This window comes from Crocodylus siamensis, chromosome 12 (assembly GCF_052110815.1).
Source record: "Crocodylus siamensis isolate JL-2025a chromosome 12, ASM5211081v1, whole genome shotgun sequence".
In the NCBI taxonomy this organism is placed as follows: Eukaryota; Metazoa; Chordata; order Crocodylia; family Crocodylidae; genus Crocodylus; species Crocodylus siamensis.
In genome coordinates this window covers 21,736,664-21,747,402 of record NC_143406.1, presented here as the reverse complement: position 1 = coordinate 21,747,402, position 10,739 = coordinate 21,736,664, and the positions used below count along the sequence as shown (strand labels likewise).

Sequence of the window (10,739 nt, the reverse complement as noted above, 5' to 3'; positions counted from 1 at the left end):
ACAGTTACTACTGTTCTGGGCTCACGTGAGTTACACCAGGTTCATGCCCTGATCCTCCTCAGAATGAAGTAAGCAGATGTTTTGCTGCTGAGCACAGTCAGTGATAAGAGGCTGGACTAGGCTGTTAACTGCTTATCAGCATACAACACTGGGGAATCCCAGACTGCAGCCTGTATAGCAGCTCTTTGCAAGGCACCAAACTGCAGGCTGAGCTGGAGCCTGTGTTGTTATAGCCCATTACAGCAGGGTTTTACCTACTCTGGCACTGGAATGCGGTTGTTTTGACCTTGGCTTGAGGCAGTCCAAAGCAGTAAGGAGAGATGGTATGCTCCTCCCACCCCATTGCCTACCTCATGTTTTCTGAATACATTCTGTGCAGGTCACATTGTCCGGCTGTATTCAATGCCACTCTTTGCAGAAATGCCAGACCATGGTAGAAGGCTGCAAAGAAGGCTCTGGGCTTGTCGGTATATCCTCTGAGGAATTGAACATGGGCTCAAGTTAGCTAGCGTTGATCCAATGTGCTGTAGGTAGTCAGTGGGCCCCAGTTAAGGACAACAGGGATGTTTAGACTGAAAACTAAAGAATAATTTAGAACACGATAGCAATACCAGCTTGTAGGAAGTTAGCACTAAACAGCGAGCCTAGTTAGCTGCCTCTCATATTTAACTAATGCTCACTTTCTAAAGTAGCAGGGTTCACTTTGCAGTGAAAGAAACAAGGCTGCTTGTAAGTGTTCTCTACCAGCTGCACATAGAATGATTTAGCTGAATAGCCACTGGGTATCCTTCTTTAGGGCCCAGTAGTTCACCTATTGGCACTATGATCCATGACAGCAGAGACACCGAGATATTAGAGCTCTAACTTGGGAGATGGAACTTCTTTAAGCAGCTCTACTCACTGACTGATCTAAAATCATATCTTATGATGTAGTTTGCTATTTTGTACTCACCTGGCCATTATATATGATAAAAACTCACTGAGCTGCTTGCTTCCAGCTGGTTCTTGAACCTACCTACTACACTACTCCATTCTGGTGGGGTTTCTCCATTCTGTACGACTTGCAAGAGCTAACTTGTTTCTGATCTACACAGAAAAGGACACTGTTTGTAGTTTGTGCGTCTTCCCGTCTTGGCAGAAGGTTAGCTCATTAACATTCATTTCTGAGACTTGGTTTCATGTTTCAGTTATGTGCAAAGTAGAAGTGTTTCAAAGGTACCTGGCCTCAAACTTGCATCTGTTAGGGTCAAAACTGCCACTCAGCAGGGTGGCCTCTGTTCAAGTTGAAGCAAGGACTGGGTCAACAGGTGGCGCCATAGGTCAGGATTGATTCAGCCATGTGGGGACCCCAGGCCTGGGACAGGCTACAAGGTTAGACAGCAGGGGCATACTAAGGAAACGCTGTAGAAGACCCATTCCCATTGTGCTTGGCTCAAGCTAAGCAAGTCACATTCACCAAAGTTTCAAGCCCAGTTATAAATTCGTAGGCCCACTGTTTCACTGAAATGACCTAAAAGAGCTTTGAGACAAGTTAGACTCAAACAGGGCAGTAATAAGAGTCCTCAGCAATCTTTCAGTATGACAAAGCCTGGATCTAAACTGACACTGGTCACCAGCTGCACAAAGGCCTGGTTTGCCAGATAATTTTTTTTAACCCAACACATTCAATTAGGTGCATCCTGCCCCACACCCAAGCAAACTCAGGTAAAGGATATAAGATTGTCCAAGGAGGATGTCCGCCATTGATGTACAGAACATAAGTGAAGCCATCTTTGAGGACCCCTCTTATGGAATAATAATAGGGCAGATAGTGGTGCTGTTTAAAGTCTCTGTTTTCATAGAAGTTTATTGCCGTGTTGTTGGTGGTGAGGACATGTAAGTAGATGGCTTTGCAGTGGTCTTGTGCAGTTGTTGATATATGATCCTTCAAGCTTTCAAGTAAGAGGGAACCTGTCAAAAAAGGGAAAGCAGCTTTACACACATGGCAGCAGCCCTCCTACTGATAGCTTGGAGCGCCACCCTGACCACTGGCCTCTGCACCAGCACAACTAGCCACTGTAGATGCTTTTTAGAATGTTCAGCAGGACATGGCTTGAGCTGGGTTAAAGACAGCTCCTTCCTCATTACTGCCATTTGGTTTTGGTGGGAGTCTGCACAGTGGGTAACAGTGCTGTGGATGCATGGTGGGACAGGTCCTACATGTATGTACTTGGGGTGCCCATAAATTTGCCAGCAACAGACCACTGCAAGCTAAGCAGTGATCTGCTACGGTGTAGCTAGGTACCATTTGAGGCATTACATCACCGAATTCTCTTGAAGGCAGCACCTGTATCAGTCCCAGAACTGAGTACTGGGATACAGTTCCCATGCACAGCTCCCACTCTGCATCTGGGATGATCATTTTACAAGAATGGAATGTGTTATTGGTAACCCAAAACCTCCCTGATTTAGGTCAATGTAGGGGAACATTTAAACATAGAAGCTGCATATTCTTCTCTATTCTTAAAATGCAACTGAGCAATACTGTATTTTCATACCTACTCTGGGAAATTAGTCAATTAAATTCATAATGCACAATTTTGTCCCCCAAATAAATCTAGTTTCTTTCTGGGTAAGGGACAGCACATAACTAGAACTGCTTCAGGGAGGAAAAAAAAATCAGAGCATTAGTGCTCAAATACTACTTAACTGGAAAATACCTGGAACTAAAAAAGCCTCCCCTGTGAAAGGCTTAGATTTAGAGTGGAAATGGAAAAAACTTTTGAGAGCTCTCAAAACTTCATTCCCCCCGAAAGACAACAGCAGCAGTTATGTAATTGTAGATTGTTCCCTTGTATTGTTCTGTTACAGCTATGAGATTCTGAACACTTACGGAGTCGGTGGAATTCCAATAGTGTCACAAAATGCTGTCCAGATTTAATGCATGCATAGAATATACTGACCTCAGGAGAGAAACTCCAGAAAGGTGCACTTGTTTGTCAGGTTATCTGAAGGTAAGTCAGAGACCTCAAACCTGACATTCAGAAAAAACTAAAGGGGGATCCACTCTTGGAATAAGAATTTTCCAGTTGTATTAAAAAGATTTCATCCCAACACTTCACTTGCATATGAACCAAGTCTAGTCTTCTTCCTCTTGGTCATTTTGAAGGCCTATCATGTTGATTTGGGTTTGCATTTCCCTAAATGCAAATGTTTTCCCCTGAGCACTCCTTTATTCCTACAATTATAAATCCACCTATTGAATAGGCCAAATAAATGATGCTGGGTCTGATATGGTCCCAGCTGTACAATATCTTTGTGTGGGCTTTGTGTGGACACACACAGCACAGTATTCTAGCTCGTAACCTAGGTTCTTAACCTTTTTCCTACCAGGACTCATCTGTGCAAAGATCCATGGCCTGTCCCAACCCATACCCCCCTGGCCCTGCTGGTGCCCAGCCCCAGTTTCCTGCCCCCCTCGGGCTATGCTGGTGTCCCTCACTCCTAACCCACAGCTCCATGCCCCTCCCGGATGCTCCCATCCCACTTGGGCTGCAGTGCAGTGGCTCTGGCTCATGTGGGTGGTAGAGGAGCGAGTCTGGCCCTGGCATGGACTGGAGAAAGGAGGAGGAGAGGTCTGTGGCACACCCCTGCCCCGCTCCCCCCCCACCCCAGGCTGGAGCTGCTGTGCCGCACCAGGCAACCTGGTTATGGCCCCCCCAGCAGCATTTCCCAGCTATCCCACCCCCATGAGCACAGGCACCAGCCTCAGTGCTGTCAGCCTAGCCACACAGCTCTCCCCTGCCCCTTTTCCCTGCTGGAAGGGGCAGCTGCCTTCCCACCATCCCTCTGCCCTGCTGCAGCTTGCAACCGTTTGAAATATTTTTGTGACCCACTTTTTGGTTGTGACATGCTGTTTTAGCTGACAGTGTTTGAACAGAATGTTATTCCCATGCACCGGACACCTAAGGATATATGGATGGTACCTGCTGCACACTAAAAGAACATTTTGTCTGCTCATGAAACATATAGTATACCCCTGCAACACTGAAAAGGGCAAGACTATTTTGCTGTAGGATTTTCCCACAGCAACAACAACTGCTGGGCCGTAGCTGGGACAACAGCTGACTAGTGCATCTACATGCTAGATGTAATTGGATTCATACTGTTCTTTATCCCAACCGCCTTGGTCTCTTTTTAAGGATTTTTATTGAAAGCTGGAGAAGGTGCAACATCTGCAGCCTCTGGGGGGCTACAGATTTAGCTCCTTGAGAGCTGCAGCCTGTATCTGGTCCTTTGCAGTGGACTCAACCCTGACCTGGAGAAGCCAGTTGAGTTCCATCTCCAACTGCATTCAGTCCATGGCAGCTCTCCCAGGCCTCCAAGCAAGAGAAACAGTTACAGGAAGGTTTGTACAGCATGATCAACTAATTTTGTTCCTAGTGGATGAGAGCTCCACCTTCTTGTTTTGGATGCCAGTGAATGGCCCCAGATGCCAAGTCCTCTCAGTCGGTCTTTATTCAGAAGAATGCGACACACGGCAAACTTCATTCCCCTTATAGAGCAAGCCTGTCTCAAAAGAGAAGACTCAAGACATCTAATCCTTTTGCCTGTACCCATACAGCCAGACTTAAACGTACATCACAAGAGGCAAACAAACAATCTAGATAACTGATCAGGACTTGGGAACAGAAAAGGTTATTTTGCATAGTCTTACCTATTCCATGTTTTCTAAATTCTTTCACCACTCCTAGACTTAAAATGTAAGCGACTTGAGTATCAACAGGAAAATTGGAAGCTAGGATATCTCCATCCTGAGTAAAGACATGACAGATATTAAAACGGCACAATGTGAAATCTCTGTACAGCACTGAACATCAGCTAAACAAAGCAAGTAGCAGAAGAATTCTTTTTGTCCTGCCATCGTTGCAGAACTGCTAGAAAGGAGAATTAAAAAAACAAACAGATGAACCCACAGGCTCCTAAATGGAAGAAAAAGACAAAGTATTTAGTTGCTTGCAGAGGTTAGAATGGGACCCCGTACGTGGGGGAGAGTTACGCTGCTTTAACTTTTTCTTCCAGTCTCTATGGTAGGAAAAAAATCCCAACAGTTTCTTTAATATTTTAAAGAGAATACATATATTAACTCAATGTATTTAACATATAGTTGCTTACTGAAAGAGACAAGTTTAAAAATCACAGCATGGAGTTCCATGTTTAAGTGTCCCTATCAGAAGTCAGCAGTTTGCCAGCAATTACACACTTTTCCCCAGCAGTTTTCCTTCTCACACATCACCAGCCGCCATGTGATGTTCTACAGGCCAAACTGTGAACTCAGCAGGACCTGTGCAAGTCTACAGATTTCAGTGACATTTCACAAGTGTCACCAAATGAAGCTTAGTAAACAAGCTAGCAATGCACAACGGCACACTGATTCCATATGGATACCAAGAACTGCCTCAATAAAGGGAAAGCACCTGTCAGGCCAAATGATGCCTGGCAGAAGCAGTGCTGCTATACGTACATCTGCTCCTCAGATTCTTTTGCTCTCTCAGGAACAAAGAAAAGTGTAATCACAGCTAAAGCGCATTTGAGAAAAAGCAAAATATGAATAAATGAAGCAGTTTGTAATGCATCATGCCTGTCTGCACAAACACAGAATTCAGTGGTCTGCAGAAAAGTGCTGCTGGTCAATATCTGTACACCACTAATGGATTAAGAACCCATTCATTGTTCTCCCACTCCAAGCAGGGGAAGCCTGAATTTAAACATGTCCTACTTTTTCTCTCTTTCACAATAAGCTTTCTTTTCATGTAGAAAAGTTGCTGCCCATGACATTCTTTTGATAAGGTCAGGACTGCTCAGGAAAACTGGAGAGATGGATCCCAGTGCATGTAATCACTGGGAGGCCGGCAGGGCACAAACATGAGACATATCATATCCTGGGAGCATAATCTGCCTACCTCTTTATGCACTTTCGTTCTGCTCTTTATCTCAGCTACTATCATTCCCACAATGGCACCTCTGTAAGTGGCTGCAAGGGAAAAGAACTTCTTGTTGGAAGTGATGTCCCGATACCATGAGTCAGGATACCTGAGAAGAAAAGCCAACATTACTCACGAATCCTTGAGAACACAGCATTTCAAATTCAGCCATGATCCTGAAGTCAGTCAGACTTTCCTCAGAATTTGAGTTACAGTAACATTTCAATCAGGACAGGCAATAAATGTTGAGCTGTTGCTGGCTGATTGGAAATATAGCAGGTGGCACCCTTTCACAAAGGTCAGTCACAGGTGGATACCCAAGCTAGCCTAAACATAAATGAGTAACCCATAAACATCAGAATTCCCTTGTTGATGGCGACAAAATTTAACACAAATACCTGACAACAGACCCTCAACCCAAACAATTGTTACTTTTTTGCCACATTAGAAACAACTAAAAACAGCTTCTAATACTTTTCTTATCCTACATCTCAACAGGTATTGTGAGGACTTGAAGAAAAACATGCATTTCAGATGGGAAAGGTTTGTATAATTTTAAACCTCTGCACCTCTTGAAGACTTTGTGCAATTTGCCTCACTTTCTAGCCAGGCTCCATCCTGGGATAAGACCTGACAAACACATTTCTCAAATTGATTTATCTGTGCTAACTACAGGGGGTCTCAAACTGCACACATAAATGGAGAAACTAAATTTCTTTCTACTTTAATTACAGGAAAGCCAGTCTGTAAATCTATAAGAGACATGGCATTGCTTCTGTTAAAACAGGGATGGAAGTGTGAGCATGGAAGTATTTTGGACAAGTGTTAAAAGTAATTTTAATAACAAGATGTTCTGTTTAGAGATCACTCAAAGCCTGTTTCAAAGAGCTATGCCATTTAATACACTAGCTCTACATTTTGCAAATAGCAATGGTTTTCTTTTCTGAAAAACTCTGTATTTACTCCTATGGTCAGGTTTAAGGCACAGAAGTTAGTCCTTTTTATCAGTTGATTCCTGGAGCAATGGGTTGGCTTCACTGACTATTAGATTGACACCTTGACAGGGTCCTCCAGGAAGTCCTTCAGAGTGACAGCTACAGAAGAAACTAGAAATTAGCACTGGACCAGTCACTGAACTTGATGCTGGAACATGAACCTCTTTACCTCAGATTTTAGTAAACTACCAAACACACAATGGTGTCAGGAAAGACCTGTACAGGATTTTAACAGTACAAGATGTCAACAAGAATTAAATGAACAGTCCTGATACTTTGCATTTTAAGTTTCCAGATTCTAGTGATTTCTAAATTCAGAGATGTCCAAATTTAGATTTCTCCAGATTTCTAGATTTAGAAACTATGCAATGTTGTCAAGATCTTGGCTCGTGAATCTCTTTCCACAGTTCACCTGGGTAAAGAACCATATTCAGGTCTAGTGCTCTACATGTCTGTTTCACTGTTCATAACCATACATCTCAAGCACCTCCTCGGGCCCAGGTGCTGACTAGAAGTAATACCAGGAGAGACAGACCCTGTGCAAAACCACCACAAAAATATTACGTCAACAAAGGAAAGCAGGTTGCATACATCTATCCACTCCATTTTCAGTAGATGCTGGGGGCCAAAGGAGGCAGGCATGCAGTGGGATCAAAAGGCAGCATCCCTTAACTCAGCAGTGAACTCCTGTATCTACACAAAGTCCTTACACAGCAATCAGGGCCCCTGGCAGATGTTCAATAAAGGGACCTACTGAGATCTGATCCACCACCTCAGTACACATGCTGCCGTCCATGCTACACATGCATAGCAAGAGGCACAACTGTGGGATTAGAGACCAGATTCAAATCATGCCCTATTCCCAGTGCAGGCAGAGCCCAGGATCATGATCCTGAGCTCACCTAGAATCAGCAGTTAGGAAGCCAAGTGCCTGGTGTGGCCAGCTTAGAGTGTCAGTCAGCTGATCAGTGCTCCTGAGGCTGGGAGCACTGATCAGTTGATTGGTGGTACTGGCCACACATTCAATTTAAGATGTGATAGGAACCAACCACAAAAGTTATTACACATTTTCTGTAATAACTCTGTGGCTTGTTCCCTGTTTTTATTGTACCATTAACTACATGAACACATGGCCCCACTACTAAAGACATAATTATTGTATTTATTCAAATCCAACACAAGGTCCATCCGTGCTGCTGTCCCCCCACCGCCATATTCAACATGGGGAGGAAATCACCTTGTCTTGGATTTGGAGTACAAGGGGAAGGGGAGGGGGAGGGGGAGGGGGGAGCTGGGTTGGAGCCAGAGTCAGAGCTGCAGCAGCCTCGGGTCTCCACTGAAGCCTCTGCTCCCTCCCTGCTGTTGGGTGCTGGTACATGGCTGGGCAAGAGCTGGAGCTTGCATGTACCCCATGTCCAGGAGAGAATGAGGCTGGAGCCGGAGCCATGCATGTCTGATAGCAAGCAGTAAGGGGGAAAGGGTAGAGGCTGGGGTGGGGGGGGGGAAACAGGAAGGGGGCAGAGGCTGTGGGGGAATGAGCTGCACCTGCCACTGCTACTTTCCCCACTGCAGTGGTGGGGAGAGGGACAAATTTAAGGTACCCTCCCCCGCCACAATTAGATTCTATACATGGAAAATTACGATAACTTTATAGATTCTACATATGGAAAATGTAATTATTGGGGGGGTCATCTTAAATTCTGCTTACTGGTGTCTTAAGTGTAACATCTGCCAGGGGCCCAGGATTTGGATAGAATAGCCTTTAACTGTTACATCATCTGCTGCACTTGTTCTTGGCTCTGTATTTTCACAAAGGTCAAATTCACAGCTCTTGTTTACAAAACACACCCCCTCCCCTGCCACCTCCCAGGACTGTTACCTACTCAATTGGGAACCAGTCAACGCAGAGCTGTTTCACTGTGTCTATGTCATCGTGGCAGAGAAGACGCAGATTTATGTCAGTAAGTGCAGTCGGGGGCACCTCCTCTGTCATTCACACCTACAAGGCAAGAGAAGCATATTAAGGACACAACCAAATGCTTAACTCTTCTCAGCCACTGAAAAGAATCTGCGACAAAGGCAAGATGGAGCTGGGAGAATATCTGCTTTCAAGTAAGTTCTCCCAGGCAAACATGAACTTTCAGAGCTGAAACAAATGTAGTAAATGTAACTTGTACAGTATCAGTGCTGGTACAAGCATGGCTCGGTAGATGGTTCACACAGCGCTAATTCCCATCCTTACACCAGGAACCTGGACTGCAGGCAGTAGGATGTGTGAAGCTTCAGTAGCCAATTTGATTTGGAGGAGATTCGGCTTGATTTGGGAGTCAAATCTTCAAATCTGAATCAAATCGGGAGACCCATTAAAAAGTCCAAATTGAATTGGAAGCTGGACCCGGGCTCTGTGCTGGTAATTGTGGGGTAGGGGGGAGGCCTGAAGGAGGGGGGAGGGGATCATGGGCAGATCCCTGATGGCTCACCCAGCCCCCCCCCATGGCTGCCCCACCCAGCCCCAGCAGCTGGGCACTTAAAAAAAATAAAATAAAATAAACCCCACACTCACTGGCTGAAGCAGCAGTGACTGGGGTCTCTGTGGGCTCGTGGCAGAGCCCCCCCGCACAGCATGGGGCAGCAAGGCCCCCCTCCCCCCACAGCACCCGTGAGGCAGCTGTCACATTGAATGGGCGCAATGTGGCTCGGCAGGATGCTGCGCACTGTCTGGAAGCTGGGGCTGTTCGGGCTGAGTGCTGCCGGGCTCTGGGTGACTGCTGGAGCCGCCCCAGCTCCAAGACAGTGCACGGGGCCCTGCCAAGCCACACTGCTGCTGTGTGGGTGCCAAGCCGGGGGGGGGGAACCCTACTGCCACCCGCTGCCCTGCAGGGGGGCTCTGCCACAAGTCCCTGCATGGCTTTTAAGTGCCTATTCGATTCAGAGGAGATTCAGTTGGAGTTGACAGTCAAATCTCCGAAGCCAAATTGAATCGGGAGACAGCGATTCGAATCACTGAATGGAATCACCGTCTAGCCAAACTGGCCAAATCCAAATCAAATACTTGCTGCTTTGTACAGGCCTAGCAGGCAGTGCTCACTCTTGCACATCTGGAACACTACATCTGGTGAACCACCACATATATCCAAGACACTACATAAAAAGGCGACTCAGACTGAGGTTACTATATGCAAAGCAGCAAGAATACCAATTATTTTCAAGGCCATAATAGTGCACTAGAGATACACATCCAAGCCGGGAATGGGGACGGGGGGGCAAGGAACCAGAAAAAAAAAGTTGTATACCAAAAGTCAAACACTTACTATAACATTTTTAAATTTAATTTCAAAAAATATTTTTGTCATGATTTGTGCTTGCGTACTGTGTATAGTTCAAAAATAAAGTCTTACTTTTGTATATTGTGTGTGTGGTGTGGTTGGGAGCTGTGTGCGTGTGTGTATATGTGGCGGGGTTGTGGGGACAGGGTGTGCGTGTGTGGGGTGAGGACTCCCCCACAGATTCCCTCTCCTGTGGCGCATAGCAGGTAGCAAGGCCTTCAGGGTGCTCGTGGTTCATGCAGGCACTGCTGCCTGGTGGCACACGGCTCCAGCCAGTTCCAGGAACTACATGTGGCAGCAAAGAGCAGAGCCAGGCCAACCCGCCTCTATTGTACAGGGTTCCCCATGGCACATGTGCAGCTCCCAGGACTTGCAAGCCACTGGGGAAGCCCAATGCGATGGAGCCAGCGGCCTGGTCCTGCTCCCTGCCACCATGTGCAGCTGCTAGGACTCTG

At 46.0% G+C, this 10,739-nt stretch overlaps 1 protein-coding gene across 2 annotated transcripts in view; it reads right to left on the bottom strand.

Moving 5' to 3' along the window:
• NAA60 (N-alpha-acetyltransferase 60, NatF catalytic subunit) overlaps positions 1 to 10,739 on the bottom strand; it is a 38,527-nt gene that overhangs the window by 4,757 nt on the left and 23,031 nt on the right. Inside the window, exons 2-6 of one of the 2 annotated variants that reach the window (XM_090024617.1) lie at positions 8,842 to 8,957; positions 5,943 to 6,072; positions 4,697 to 4,793; positions 1,716 to 1,950; positions 351 to 537 (exon numbers count right to left, since the gene is read on the bottom strand). In XM_090024617.1, the coding sequence (XP_089880743.1) occupies positions 381 to 537; positions 1,716 to 1,950; positions 4,697 to 4,793; positions 5,943 to 6,072; positions 8,842 to 8,951 (729 nt within the window). In that variant the 5' untranslated portion in view covers positions 8,952 to 8,957 and the 3' untranslated portion in view covers positions 351 to 380. Of the gene's footprint in view, positions 1 to 350; positions 1,951 to 4,696; positions 4,794 to 5,942; positions 6,073 to 8,841; positions 8,958 to 10,739 lie in introns of those variants that run through there. The other variant, XM_090024616.1, reaches the window with a different exon arrangement.